The sequence below is a fragment of the Rhinopithecus bieti genome, unplaced genomic scaffold (assembly GCF_001698545.2).
Source record: "Rhinopithecus bieti isolate Rb0 unplaced genomic scaffold, ASM169854v2 scaffold_18477, whole genome shotgun sequence".
NCBI classification, from domain to species: domain Eukaryota; kingdom Metazoa; phylum Chordata; class Mammalia; order Primates; family Cercopithecidae; genus Rhinopithecus; species Rhinopithecus bieti.
Window position 1 is genome coordinate 695983 of NW_016809209.1, and position 14473 is coordinate 710455.

General features: G+C 54.2%; 4 protein-coding genes across 6 annotated transcripts in view; 2 read left to right on the plus strand and 2 right to left on the minus strand.

Moving 5' to 3' along the window:
- Window positions 1-3775, plus strand: part of VMA12 (vacuolar ATPase assembly factor VMA12) — a 6380-nt gene extending 2605 nt beyond the window's left edge. The window contains exons 4-6 of one of the 3 annotated variants that reach the window (XM_017888922.1): window positions 608-650; window positions 815-927; window positions 1236-3775. In XM_017888922.1, coding sequence (XP_017744411.1) covers window positions 608-650; window positions 815-927; window positions 1236-1331 — 252 coding nt within the window. In that variant the 3' untranslated portion in view covers window positions 1332-3775. Of the gene's footprint in view, window positions 1-607; window positions 651-814; window positions 928-1172 lie in introns of all 3 variants that reach the window. The other 2 variants (XM_017888921.1, XM_017888923.1) reach the window with 2 other exon arrangements.
- A 54-nt stretch (window positions 3776-3829) lies between these two features.
- Window positions 3830-14473, plus strand: part of SARM1 (sterile alpha and TIR motif containing 1) — a 34468-nt gene continuing 23824 nt past the window's right edge. Inside the window, exons 1-2 of the mRNA XM_017888914.1 lie at window positions 3830-4083; window positions 11095-12444. Of these exons, the coding sequence (XP_017744403.1) occupies window positions 11975-12444 (470 nt within the window). The 5' untranslated portion in view covers window positions 3830-4083; window positions 11095-11974. The remainder of the gene's footprint in view (window positions 4084-11094; window positions 12445-14473) is intronic.
- SEBOX (SEBOX homeobox) lies at window positions 4096-5397 on the minus strand. Its single transcript, XM_017888924.1, has 3 exons — window positions 5208-5397; window positions 4881-5041; window positions 4096-4734 (listed from the first exon to the last, which is right to left on the minus strand). The coding sequence occupies exons 1-3, from the start codon at window positions 5302-5304 to the stop codon at window positions 4390-4392; spliced, it is 603 nt and encodes a 200-aa protein (XP_017744413.1). The 5' UTR covers window positions 5305-5397; the 3' UTR covers window positions 4096-4389.
- Window positions 7321-10373, minus strand: VTN (vitronectin). Its single transcript, XM_017888915.1, has 8 exons — window positions 10161-10373; window positions 9948-10067; window positions 9528-9872; window positions 9312-9451; window positions 8895-9051; window positions 8543-8695; window positions 7748-8092; window positions 7321-7524 (listed from the first exon to the last, which is right to left on the minus strand). The coding sequence occupies exons 1-8, from the start codon at window positions 10222-10224 to the stop codon at window positions 7412-7414; spliced, it is 1437 nt and encodes a 478-aa protein (XP_017744404.1). The 5' UTR covers window positions 10225-10373; the 3' UTR covers window positions 7321-7411.

Genomic DNA, 14473 nt, shown 5'->3' on the forward strand with positions numbered 1-14473 from the left:
ATGAGCCTTAGTGGTCACTGAACTTGGTTTTGAGCATAACCTAAATACTCATAATTTGGGGTGGAACTTTAAGAAAGTATTACGCTTTATTTTTCATATATGCTTCACTTTCTTTCTTTTTTTTTTTTTTTTGAGATGGAGTCTCGCTCTGTCCCCCAGGCTGGAGGGCAGTGGCAGGATCTCTGCTCACTGCAGCCTCTGCCTCCGAGGTTTAAGCGAGGTCTCTTTTAGTAGAGACCACGTTGGCCAGGCTGGTCTTGAACTCCCAAACTCAGGTGATCCTCCTGCCTCAGCCTCCCAAAGTGCTGGGATTACAAGGTGAGCCACTGTGCCCAGCCATTGGAGCCTGTCTTCTGACAGGGCTCCCTACTATTCTATGGCATGCTCCTACCCTGGAACAGGAGAGTGGATGGGTACTGGCAGCCTGTGTCCTCTCTCCAAAATGCTTGCTCTGTGGTCCAGAAAAGAGTCAAAGTGGTTCCAAACAAAAGAATCCCTGGAGAAGGCAGTTAATATGTTGGGGAATAGAGAGGGCTGAGCCCAGACTGACAATGGATGCTCTCTGAGCTGCTTCTATTCTGAATCATCTGCTTTGTCTTTTTCCCAGGATTCAAGGCATGGTGGGACTCTCAGCGACCTGGGAAAGCAAGGTGAGGTACTAGGAGATCAGGCTTCTAAAGCCTCTTCCTGAGATGGGTCATGACACTCAGGCTTGTTTGACTGGAACCCAGTTGGTGGGGGAGGCAGCCATGAGATAAGAGCGCCTCCTAGAGAATGTTGAACTAAAGGTTCCCTCTCTGGCTCCTCCCCAAAGTGAGATCATTGAAGGCTCTAGTCATCACCATCTTCAATTTCATTGTCACGGTGGTAGCTGCCTTCGTCTGCACTTACCTTGGAAGCCAATATGTCTTCACAGAAATGGCCTCGGTGAGTAGGCACTCGGCAGGGCAGGGTGCCCCAGGTAGGGGTGTTAGTGGGTAAGGGAGGACGTATGTGAAAGTGCCTTGCACAGGTTAGGAATTGAACAGATATTTATGCCATGAACAAGGGGAGCATTAGAGCTTTCCAGCAGTCACGGGAGGTTAGGTAATAAACCCAGGAGAAGCCACATTCTCTTTTCTTCCCCTCCCCCAACTTAGAAGGGGATTGGGGGCTCTCCATCCTCATTTAAGGTGCTCGGGTACAGAGCTGAGTGTTGGCCTGCATCCCTTAAGCCTGGTTCTCCCCATCTCCAGCGGGTGCTAGCTGCATTGATCGTCGCCTCGGTGGTGGGTCTGGCTGAGCTGTATGTCATGGTGCGGGCAATGGAAGGCGAGCTGGGAGAACTGTAACTGGTGCTTCATCTTCAAGTCTAGAGAAGACTTTGGGGGCTTCAGGCTCCAATTGCCAGTCACCGACTCAATCAACCCATCAGACTTTTTGTATTCAGCTCCAGTTAGTCAGAAGACCAGCCCAGGCCAGCTGCTGTTTCTGTGGGGAGCCCTGTGTTCTGTGAATTTCCAAAGGGAGCATTGGAGGAGATTGAGATAACACATCTTTAAAACGGCAAGAACTGGTCTTGGTCTATCAGTACGTCTTCCTGAATCCGGTACCCATCTGCCTTCTCCAGTCCATTCTAGACACAGCTGGGACTAGGGTTTTTCCTTCAGGAGCAGATGGAATCCAGGCCTTCCCAGAAGTAGACCATACTGCCTTGAACTTGTTCATATGTACAAACTGATTACCAGTTTTCTCCAGACATTTTTAATGCAGACCTGTAATTGAGTTCAGAAGCCTCCAAGAAAACAGAAAGGATCCCCTTTGTCCAGTTTGTGCTGGAAGAGGAGCTGATCAGAGACATCAAATAAGAGAAAGATGGGTTGCTGTAGAATGGTAAAACTGGAAGCAAGGCAGCTACCTTTTTGCAAAAGGAAATGGTATTAGGCCCCTTTTCCAGAAAATAAGACAGACTCATGGAGAGCAAATGACCGGCTGTGGTCCTTCCTCTGTTAAATGGAGCCGAAGACGGCTATGTTGTCCTGAAGTCTTGTAATGTTTAACTTCTGAGAACTTAGATAAGTGGTGTGATGATAGGGTCTGTATAACGCACTGAAAAGGGTATCAGGCTTAGTTATTTATCCAGTAAATATTTATTGTATCCAGGGTATTTCTATTTTAACTCCTGTGACAACACAAAGCACAGCGATTTCCATAGTTCTAATAGTTCTAACTGTTCAGGGTCTGCTCCTCATGGTACACTCTTTTTGGTTCACTGTATGTACTCCTGTTCTCTCTTTTTTTTTTTTCCAAAGCACTTTTCTGTTTCAATAAATTATATACTCATTTGCTCAGTGGACACTTCCTCTACAATGTTTGCCAGTTTCTGTTAGTTGGAAGAAGTGTCAGCTGTGAGAAGACAAACTAGGTGGCACTTTGCAGTGTTTCCAGTAACCTGAACTATATAAAATTTGTATTAAAAAGCTACACTGGGCCAGGTGAGGTAGCTAACACCTGTAATCCTAGCATTTTGGGAGGCTGAGGCGGGTGGATCACTTGAGGTTGGGAGTTCAAGACCAGCATGGCCAACATAGTGAAACCCCATCTTTACTAAAAATACAAAAAAATTAGCCAGGCGTAGTGGTACGTGCCTGTAATCCTAGCACTTTGGGAGACCAAGGTAGGAGGATTGCTTGAGCTCAGGAGTTCAAGACCAGCCTGGGCAACATGGCGAAAGCCAATTCCCATTGCTACAAAAAAATTCAAACATTAGTTGACATGGTAGCACACGCCTGTAGTCCCAGCTACTCAGGAGGCTAAGGTGGGAGGATCCCTTGAGCCTGGGAGGCAGAGGTTGCAGTAAGCTGAGTAAGCCAAGCTCATGCTATTGCACTCTAACCTGGATGACAGAGTGAGACCTTGTCTCAGTAAAAAAGCAGGGGGCAGGGGGAGAGGAGAACCAAATGCCCTGTCCTCCAGTTCTCAGTATGTAGAAGGGAGCTCTCTCATCTAGCCACTCCTGCCTCAACTATGCCATGCTTTCTCTAATGCACTCTGGGTCCAGGGACTGCTTGGCAGGAGGTGGGAAGAACAAAAAGTTTGGGGCCTTCCCAGTTTCTTAGGGCCTGTCTGGAGAGGAAACTAGGATTTACTGAGTTTTTACAATGTGTCACACACCATGTAAAGCCCTTTACCTACATTATTTCTTATACCTCAAACAGAGAGCAAACAAGTATCCCCATTTTTTAGTCACATAGAGTTCCAGAGTTACCACGGTTACATAGCAGAGTCAGGATTTGAATCCAGTGCAGACCACAGATACCATGGTTTTCTCTCCAAAGCAGAGCAGCTCCGGAGGTGGAGGTAACTGGAATGTCCTAGACTCAGTGGGACCAGGAGCAGGGGCTGCCAGCAGAGGCGCTCATCTCCCCCAGGGTCTTGTCAGTCAGAACCTTAAACCCTTCAATTAACTATCCCTCTAATCCCAGCAGAAGCCTAGGTAATACCTCCCACCAAGAATCTGTGTGGAACCTGGCCCCATTTTGGGATTAGGTGATGGAGATAAATTTCCATGGCAAACGGCCCTCGTCCCCATTCATTTGCAGAGCACAACAATCCAGATTAAGGTACAGAGTTTGGGTTTTATTTGGAGATTAGTTGGTATTACAGATGACGGTGATACCAAAACCCAATGCTGCTGCACCCGCCTCATCCCATATCTGTCAGGTTGTCTCTACGGCCCCACGTCAGAGGGCAGCCAATCTGATCTTTGTGAAAATTAAATCAAGATAAGCCCCAACTTCCTGTCTTTGCTTTATTACTTTAATGCCACTCCCTCTTCACATCCATAGTTCTGATTAATTTGTCCAGGTGGTCGACGGTCAGGAGAGGTGGCCCTGACCCATAACGAAGTTGACTCCAGCAGTCTAGATGAGGAGCAGCATTCTCTCCTACCTCACTTAGCAGTTAGCAAGGTAATGGCCTGGAGAGACCTCAGGAGACAGGAGTCTGCCCCTTCGGAGGGAGGAGGTCATCAGCTGGTGAGAACTGGGGACCAGGACTGGCAAGAGTGGAGGAAAACATGGCCCTCATCTCATCCTTCTGAAGGTACCTCCTGCCACAACCATGAGCATATGCCCCAAAGGGGTCAGGTGTGGGGTGGCAGGAGCTAGGCCCCAGTCTGTATAGGACCTGCATCTAGGCTGGCCTGGAGGCCAGTGGAAGGGAGGGATGCCTGAGCTAAATTCCTTTCCGATAGGGAACTCCTTTGCATAAAAGGTGGGGCCGGGGGGATCCACTTCTGATGTGTTCAGTCCCAGGAGGGGCAGGGTGGGCTACAGGAGTCAGAGGAGGGGTCTTGCAAGTTCTGGATCAAGACCAGGCGTGGTCCACATTGGTGACAATGGCCGAGGCTTAGATGAGGTCAGACAGGCTGCCTAGTGAAGTCTGGGGAGTAGCTGGCTCTAAGAAAGGGTGGACCTCTGAAGCCCCAGCTGGTCCCCGTGGGGCTACAGCTTTAGTCCCTTCCCAGCCCTGCCCTGGACCTAAGCCAGGAGCTGGACAGGAGGTGTATTGACACACTGAGGTACACTGAGGTGTGCCGCTGGAGGGTGGAGGTTGGCCTGGTATTTGGGGATCCCAGGGCTGCTGGAAGGTGTCTGGAAGAGAACAGGAGCTCTGGGGGGACTCAGGCCCGGGGCTTAGACTTCTTGACTTCCTGTTCTTGATTCTTTTGGTCTGGCGGTTCTGGAACCACACCTGCTAGGGAAGAAGAAGGAGTCTATTCTGGCCCCAGCATCCCCTCCACCCAGGGACAGGGGAAACAACCTGAAGGCAGGCTCCCCAGCGAAGGGGCTGTGGGCCAAGCCCAGATGATGGCTGTGTGAGAAGGGGTCGCAGCTCACCTGCATCTTGGCCTCAGGAAGGCGAGTGACCTGGGCCGGGTGCTCACGGGTGCTGATGTCAGGGTAGGGCCATGCTGCAAACGCCCTCTCCAGCTCCAGCAGCTGCCCTTTGCTGAAGGTGGTCTGCTTTCTCTGGTGGGAACCCAACCCACTGCCACCGTCTGCGGGCCACGGTGGGGGTCCAGCAGGGACTTGCTGAAAGAGCCTCTACTCGGCCTCAAAGCCCTCAATCAACCCTGAAGTCCCTACTCCCAACCCTCTTCAACCTTCCCTCATCCCACCGTGCCCTACGTCCTCACCCTGCCCACACTTCCCCCATCAGATCACCTGCTGAGGATGCATCCACAGGGCTGGCCATGGAGCTGGCAAAGGGTAAGGTGCCAGAGGGCCATGTCAGGGCTGTGCCCACACCAGATCCCTCCATTTGGGTTTTATCCTGCTAAGGGTGGCTGGCTCCACTTCCAGGAGGGGAGAGGTTTAGAGTCCAGCTCAAGCAAAGCAGAGAAGTCTCGGTGGGGAACCCTGGAGGCTGGGTTGGGCTTATGAGGGTATGGGTGGGGCAAATTGTGTACCCCTGCCCCTCCAGGGCCTCACAAAGGAAGCTGGACCCAGCATCCCTCCTCAAACCTCAAACTCTGGCAGTCTGTACCTGAAATCCTATACTTCATGAAAATCCTCCCAGGGGTCCTTCCAGGAAGCCAAAGAAAACCATCTCTCCAGTGCTCCCAGGCACTGGCTGCCCCTTCTGGAGCCCTTAGTGCTCTGAACCTGGCTGCCTTCAGGGGAGAGGGGCTGGAGACCTCTCCTACAACTGGGGACTGGGCTGGTGAAGTGGGACAGGATGAGAAGGATGGTAAGGTGACAAGATGAATGGGAGCCAGCTGCTGTCAGCAGGACTGGGGAACAGATGTCGTCACCAGGTTGCCCTCAGGTCTGCTTTAGAACTTTGCCTGCATCTAACCCTTTCTCTCTCTGGCCCCTCAAGAGCCAGATGGACTTCCTGGGGTTCGGAACCTGGAACCAGAGGAGGTTCCACAGGTGCAGTTGAGGGGTTCTAAGAAAGATGATAAAGATGTTTATGTGTATAGTATTCTCTTCCTTGGGCATATTCTGAACCACTTTTCCTTAAATTTTTAAAAGTTTGTTTCTTTTTTTTTTTTTTTCCAAGATGGAGTCTTGCTTTGTCACCCAGCCTGGAGTGCAGTGGCATGATCTTGGCTCACTGCAACCTCCACCTCCTGGGTTCAAGCAATTCTCCTGCCTCTTCCTCCAGAGTAGCTGGGATTACAGGCGCCCGCCACCACACCTGGCTAATGTTTTTGTATTTTTAGTAGAGACGGGGTTTCGCCATGTTGGCCAGGCTGGTCTTGAACTCCTAACCTCATGATCCACCCACCTTGGCTTCCCAAAGTGCTGGGATTACAGGCGTGAGCCACCGTGCCTGGCCTAAATTTTATTTTTCTCACTCTGTTGCCCAGGCTGGAGTACAGTGGTGTGATTTCTGCTCACTGCAGCCTCAACCTCCCAGGCTCAAGCAATCCTCCCACCTCAGCCTCCTAAGTAGCTGGGACTACAGGCACACACCACCCATAAGTTGCCCAGCTAACTTACTTACTTATTTTTTGTAGAGATGGTGTCTTGCTATATTGTCTAGGCTGGTCTCCAACTTCTGAGTTCCAGCAATCCTCCCACCTTGGCTTCCCAAAGTGCTCGAATTACAGGCATGAGCCACCATGCCCAGCCAAAAATTCCCTCCTTTTTTTGTTTTGTTCTGCTTTTAGAGACAGAGTCTCACTCTATTGCCCAGGTTGGAGTGCAGTGGTACAATAATAGCTCACTGCAGCCTCAAACTCCTGGGCTCCTGGGCCTCTTTTCCACGAGAACTGTGTGCTTTTGAATTTCCTTTCAGTTTCTCCCCTTCACTATCTCTCCTGGTCTTGCTGCTCCCCATCCTAGACCCTAGACAGAGACCTCAAGAAAGGCTCACTTTAGGGGTGGGTTTGGGGAAGCACAGTGACTGGTTCCCCAAGTGCTCAGGAGCCGGAGCTACTATGATTTCAGATCAGGATGGACAAAAAAGCTGAGCCAGAACCCCACCACCTCTTGCCCCTTCTCTCTCCTCCAAGACCCTAGTCAACTCCAAGGGGCAAAGCAAGCCTCACCCAGGGAGGCTGGCCTGGTAACTCTGTCACCATCAGAGGGGTTCAAGTGCCTGCTTAGCTGCTGGTGGGCTGCTGGGGGTTGCTTAGCTCAAGAGGAAGGGTAGCTCTCAGGAGGCCTTCCCCAGTCCCAAACTTCGGTTCACAAAGAGGCCCTGAGCCCAACATGGGTTGAACACAGCGAGGCCCTTCTCTGTCCCCTTCACCAACCCATTCTGACAGCCCAGCTTCCTCTCCTTTACTCAGGCAGGGATATGTCCACCCCAATCAGGACAGCAGTCTTAAACTCAGGGCTAAGTGACCTTTATTGGGCTGGGGGAAGGAGATTGGAGGAGGGAGCTACAGCGGGCCCAGCCTCGTGGGCTCTGCCTCCTACAGATGGCCAGGAGCTGGGCAGCCCAGCCAGTACTGGGCGATGGGGCGTGGGTAGGGAGGGTCCACAGTGTCCACTCGCCGTGTGCGAAGGTTGACTCGGTAGTACTTGTCTGGAAGAGAGGAAAACAGAGGGTGCGTGAGGCTCAGCCTGGCCCTGCCCACTCTTCCCTTAAGAAAGTCTCAGAAGGGAAAGTGAACATCCACGATGTAGCTAAGGACTTCTGGCCTGGCTTTCTGTGGTCACTACCTGCGGGCTGTATTCAGCCCTTATGGACCAGGGACAGCAAGGAAAACCCAAGCTAGACCAGCTTCAGGGGTGGCAAGGGCTCCTACCTCCAGAGAAGAAGAAGACACTCTGGATGGGTTCACAGGTGGCAGGCACAAGCCAGTCCATCCTGTAGTCATCATAGTTGTTGGCTCCCAAGTTACTCTCCTCACTGGAGAACAAGGACAGCCACGTGGCGCGGGATGGCCGGCGGGAGTTCTGGTTGCGGCCACGGCTGTGGCCTCGGCGTGAACGGTAGCCTTTGCGGTTGCGACGCCTAAACTTTTGCTTCTTGGCCAAGGAGGGGCGGGGTGCCATGCCTGAGACGTAGATGTGGCCAGCCATGGCTGCGTCCACTTGCTCTGGCACACCATGCCATTCCCGGCTGATGAACTGGGGCTGTCTCATACCAGCTGTGGCAGGGAAGGGGTGAATGAGAGGTCTTGGGGGTCCGAATCTTGCCCCCTCCAGCAGGGTCATTAGAGTTCATCTGCTGCACCTTGCCCAAAGACACACAGCAGCGAATGGCAGAGCCAGGCCTTTGATTCTCAGTCCAATGCCCTTCCCTCTGTGCTCCCTCCACCATATCACTGGTGTCTAGACCCCAGACCCCCTAAACTCCTCAGCCATATCCCCTCCCTCTGCTGGCTGTGCCCTCAGCTGTGCTAGGCAAAGTCCAAGGTGTGGGGTCATATAGAGCCGAGCTTCCCCCAAAAGGTCAACAGAAGCAAAGTCTGGCCTGAGCAAATAGACTTTGATCGATAGCTCCACAACCACAGCCCCCTCCAGCCAACCTGGCTCTACCACTACCCAGGGGTTTCAGCCCTTTTGAGGGAGAAGAAAGACTTGCCCTCTCTGCATACCAGAGGTTCTGCCCCAGAAAAGAAGCTCGAAGATGTCCTCCCAGCTGTCCCGCTGCATCATGGCAAAGTGCTCAAATACAGCCGACAGGGAGCTGCCTTCACACTCCTCCCGACTGGGCTGGTGCTGGAACTGGTACTCCCAGTACTGTTTCCCTGGGGAGCAGGGTGGTGGGCATTAGGAGGGCTGGGCCAGAGCAAGACTGGAGATCCCAGAGGCTGTTGAAGTTAGGATCTCCCAGCATGAGGTGGGGGTAGGGGGTGGGCACATGCTGAGGCCTGTCCCCAGTGAAGTGTGAAAGGAATCCAAGACTGCTCCACTGCCTGCTCAGTCTCCCACCCACCCCCTGAGTACCCTTGAAGAAGTAGACCCGCTCCCGGCCGCTGTAGCTATGGGCAGGGAGGGCCAAGGCTGCGTCCACATTGTCTGGGATGCCATCGAAGCCATCAGAGATATTTCGGGGGTAATCAGGGTCCAGGACACCATCCTCAAAGCGCCAGTACTGACTACCCTAAGAGGTGGGGAAAGTGAAAAGGGGTATGGAGGCTACTGGCTGGGCACAGAGGCAGAGTCTCTTGCCCTAAGGCAGCCGTTCCCAGGTCCAGGTTCACTGCCCAGGACCTGGAGTCTTGGGGCTGCCCTGTGCTCAAAGAGCCCCCACCAGGTCCTGCAGTGCCCTGGGTCCAGCCTCCCTGTCCACCCTGTCCCTGGGAGCAATAGCTCTCAAACCCTCCCTAGATGCTTTCTACCCTGGCCCACAGCCGCTGGCACCTTGAAGAGGTAGGTCTTCCCCTGACAGTTGATGCGGGTGAAGGCGGCATCAATGGGGCCCTCGATGCCCCAGACATCTCGGATGAGCTTGGGGTACCCAGGCCTCACTGCCTTTTCATCCAGTTCATAGCAGTACTGCCCTAGAGTGGAGGAGTTGGTGTGAGAGCAGGGACGCTCCTGGCAGACCCCCATCCCCAATACCTGCCCTGGATTCACCTCGGAAGGCAAAGAGGGAACCGTTCTTGAGGTCGGTGAAGGCGTCGAAGGGTTTCCCACTGCATAGCTCCTCCTTTGCTGGGAGCTCAGGGGTCTCTGGATGAAGGGTCTCGGGCCTTGAGTCCATCCCCTCAGGCTTAGAGGTGCCCACCTCAGGTGCAGGGGATTCTTCCTCAGGGTTCAGAACAGTTGCCTGCTCAGGATTCCCTTCGCGCTGGGCCTGGAGGTCAGGGCTCAGGGAGGAGCCCTCTGGCTGTTCATGGATGGTGGCATTGTTCTTCTCCTCACCATCATCATAGACCACATACTCATCCTCTGGCATAGTGAACACATCCCCACGAGTCACTGCAGAGAGTGGATGGTAGTGAGTCTCCAGCTGCAAGGGGCACCCCAGCCCACCCACCTGGGCTCTGAACACACCTTGGGGCTTGCACTCAGCCGTGTAGTCTGTGCAGCAGCTCTGGTAGTAAGAGCAGAGCTCATCACACTGGCACTTCTTGTCAGCGTTGAAGCCCTCAGTGCAGCGGCCCTTGCATGACTCTTTGAGGAAGGGGTGTCAGTCGGTGCCGCCAAGCCCGGGCCACCCTCGCCCTCCCTACATTGACCCAGATGGCCACCAACACCCCCCTGTACCTTGGTCGGCCACAGCAACCCATGCCAGCAGGGCCAGCATGAGAAGGGGTCTCAGGGGTGCCATGGCAGGACTTCTAGCTCAGTGCCTGGCAAGCTGGGCTCTGATCTCCCTGAAGTCTCCGCTTTGATGCCTGAGGAAGGGAGGGAGAGGCAGAGACAGGGAGGGAGGGGACTGAAGAAGAGGAACTGCCTTTTCTGCTGCTCTGTTTGCTCAACCTCCAGCCCATCCCCTCTGCCCCCTCCAGCGGCTGCTGCAGCAAAGGTCACATTCCTGGAACACTGGGCCTGGGAGAGCTGGGAGATAAGACCTTTGCCAAGCTCAGAATCATTAGGTCATCAGAAGGGGAATTAGCACCGTGGATCTGGAGGGCAGAAGGAAGGCTCATTGGGCAATAGCTTAATCTCTCTGAGTCTTAGTTGAGTTTCAGTAAAATGGGATTAACAAAGCCTTGCCTCATGGGGTGTTGGGAGATTACATGAACTGGAACAGACAAAATGCCCAGTAGCTGGAGCAGTCACAAATTCCTTCTCCAAACATGGCTATTGATCCATGATTGTTTGATCAGACACATCCCTGGCTGGGTGCTCATTCGCCATTGTTTATTTAGGGCAGGAAAAAGGGAGTGGGAGGAGAGTTTGTAAGCACTCTGGGGAATTTTCTTTTTTAGCATAAAAGAACAAAGTTTCATTTCTGGGTTCTTCTCTTGGGTGCATCAATCTCCCCAGGCTGGAAATTTGGGTAAATATCAACCCACTGAACTAGATTTGATTTCTGAGTCTTTTCTGAGCAGGCCACTCCCTGTCCCCAGCCTCAGTCTTCTCATCTGTAGAGTGGGCTTGTTCAACACACTTTTAGACTCTCAAGAGAAATATGATCCCTCTACCTGGAAAATGCCCACTGACATGAAACACCTGATTTTGTGCCCAATTTCAGGTGTCCACAGAGCTTCTGAAATCCTCCCATCACCTGAAAAAAAGTGATCCTGAGATTTTAGCTGATTTTTCTGTTCTGTAATCAGAGGGGACTGTGATTTTGGCCAATCTCTTCCTCATGGGCTTCAGTGGAGTCAGCTGTGGAATGGAACACCGATTCCCACCCCCAGAGGCATGTTGTGAGGTTTCGCTGAGAAACAGGCATAAAAGGGCCTTAAGAGTTATGATGATTGTTTTAACCACTTAGTAGGGAGGGGGCACGCAGCGGTGTTGCTTCCACGTACCGGTGTCACGCGGGGCGGGGAAGAGGGGGTGGAGAACGGAGACCGTCATCTCATTTTCGACCCCCTTCCTCCAAGTCCAGCGCAGGAGGAGGCGGCTGCGACTGAGGGGCTAGGGAAGGCTGGCCAGGGGCGTGGGCGTGGCTGGGGACGACTTGGGGGTGGGGCTGCGCAGGAGGCTGGAGGAGCCCCGCTGGACCCAGAGGCGGAGCATCGCCCCCCGGTCCGCTGCGGTTCCGGGGCGTGGCTGCTGCCGAGCATCTCCCAGTTCAGCCGAGCCCCTGCCCGGGCCACGCTTTGTTCCAGCCGCCGCCTGCTCTACCCTCCGGCGTCCGGAGCCATCCCTCGCCTCCTCGCTCTCTCCTTTCGCCCATCCCTGCATCTTGGCCTGCATCACCTTTGCCAACCGCTGCGCCCCCGATCCTGCCCTCACTCCTCCCTCAAACTTCTGACCTGCACCCTTGCCTGGTACCCTTCTCTCTATTCCTCCCCCTCCATCTTCTTCCCCGACCCCTCTCGGGTCTCTCTTTTCCCAAAACCGGGGTCTCTCCGCGCAGCTCCCCCCTCCAGGCCGGGGATGTCCCCCGCGCCCCCGCGCCCATGGTCCTGACGCTGCTCCTCTCCGCCTACAAGCTGTGTCGCTTCTTCGCCATGTCGGGCCCACGGCCGGGCGCCGAGCGGCTGGCGGTGCCGGGGCCGGATGGGGGCGGTGGCACGGGCCCATGGTGGGCTGCGGGCGGCCGCGGGCCCCGCGAAGTATCGCCGGGGGCAGGCACCGAGGTGCAGGACGCCCTGGAGCGCGCGCTGCCGGAGCTGCAGCAGGCCTTGTCCGCGCTGAAGCAGGCGGGCGGCGCGCGGGCCGTGGGCGCCGGCCTGGCCGAGGTCTTCCAACTGGTGGAGGAGGCCTGGCTGCTGCCGGCCGTGGGCCGCGAGGTAGCCCAGGGTCTGTGCGACGCCATCCGCCTGGACGGCGGCCTCGACCTGCTGTTGCGGCTGCTGCAGGCGCCGGAGCTGGAGACGCGTGTGCAGGCCGCGCGCCTGCTGGAGCAGATCTTGGTGGCTGAGAACCGGTGAGCGCGCCGGGCCGGGGTTGGGAGAGCGCCGCGCGGTGTGGACGGTCAAGCGCCTGGGTTCCCGTGTGCCTCGCGCCGTGCCTTTGCCTCCCTCACCTCTCTGCCTGCCTGCACTACATCTCTGTTAGGATCAGCCTGTCCGTTTCACAGATAAGGAAACTGAGGCTTAGGAAAGTTTAGTGACTTGCCCAGTGGGTCACAGTGAACTAAGATTTGCTCCCAGGGCTAGTGGAGTGAGGAATGGAGTTAGAGGACAGGAGTCCGTCCCTGGCTCTATGGATGGAGATGGCATCCTATTGCCAATTCTTCCTCTCCCCCGCCCCCCAAGCCCACAGCTCTCCTGCCCACCGGCTTGGGTTCCCTTCTAGGACACCTTCTTTCCCCATCATCCCATCCCCCTCCCAATGCGAGAAGAAGGGAAACACAATGCTCAGAAAAGAGGGAGGGAGAACTCTCCTTTCCCTCCTCCCCAGGCTGCAATGTGTGCTGGCCTGAGGCTGCTTACTCCCTTCTTGCCGCCCCAATCCAACTTATGCTCCATCAGTCATTCTGGTTCTTGTAACCAGATATGATCTCATTCTGCGTCTCCTGATGGGAAACAGTTTTCTGCTGGGAGGCATGGGTGGGGGAAGAGGACACCGGGGTGTGGAGCCCGGCAGGGACCAGGCAGAGTGTGTATTCCCTCCCTCCACCCCACTTAGCACCAAGATGCTGCAAGAGGGTCAAACAGAGGCCTCATTGCCACTCTTGCATGTCTCTTGGGATCTCTCCTGGAGTATGAAGACCTCCAAGGACTCACTTTCCCTCCCTTCTGATGCCAGAGCAGACCAAGCTGTCACACTCCAGTCTCATGCTGAAGTCTGGAGCTTCTCAAGCTTAGAAGAGTTTTTGGAAGAGTCACTTTCAGCCCATGCAGCTCTCACAAGTGTGAAGGGAGTGGGTTGGGGGTGTTTTCCTTGCCATTTTCAAAAGAAAAAAAATACCTTGTGATTGCTGGAAATGACACAACTGTCAAAAATGCATGAATTGGCCGGGCGCGGTGGCTCAAGCCTGTAATCCCAGCACTTTGGGAGGCCGAGGCAGGCGGATCACAAGGTCAGGAGATCAAGACTATCCTGGCTAACCCGGTGAAACCCCGTCTCTACTAAAAAATACAAAAAACTAGCCGGGCGAGGTGGCGGGCGCCTGTAGTCCCAGCTACTCGGGAGGCTGAGGCAGGAGAATGGCGTGAACCCAGGAGGTGGAGCTTGCAGTGAGCTGAGATCTGGCCAGTGCACTCCAGCTTGGGTGACAGAGCGAGACTCCGTCTCAAAAAAAAAAAAAAAAAAAAAAAAATGCATGAATTAAGCAATTTAGGTTGGGAAACCAAGATAGGGTTCTGCTTATTTGGCAAGCCATTAACCTCCCATCTGACATCCGATGCCATGATGGGGATAGGCCATGAATTTGGAGGGGGTAGCAAATAAAATATGTATGTGCTCACTGGGTGTGGTGGGATCGAGACTCGTAGGTGTGCCCTGCAGGCTTGCAATATGGAGTCAGGTAGCTATAACTACAATCCCTGGAGAGTGAGTACAACCAGCACCCCAAGGAGAGGAGGGCTGCAAGATGCAAACAGTACTGCTATATTTCAGGGTTAAAAATGACAATTCTCACCTGGTTCAGAGTTACTGAGAGAAGAGTCACTAACCAGTGTCCCTGGTCCCAAGAAACATCACGCTGGTATCTTCAGGACCAAGGACAGAGCACAACGTGGCTGGTTGCTATCACAACACCTCCAAAGAAAAGCGCCTGGTGGCTCAAGCCTGTAATCCCAGCACTTTGGGAGTCCGAGGCGGGCGGATCACAAGGTCAGGAGATCGAGACCATCCTGGCTAACACGGTGAAACCCCGTCTCTACTAAAAAATACAAAAAACTAGCCGGGCGAGGTGGTGGGCGCCTGTAGTCCCAGCTACCCGGGAGGCTGAGGCAGGAGAATGGCATGAACCCAGGAGGCGGAGCTTGCAGTGAGCTGAGATCTGGCCA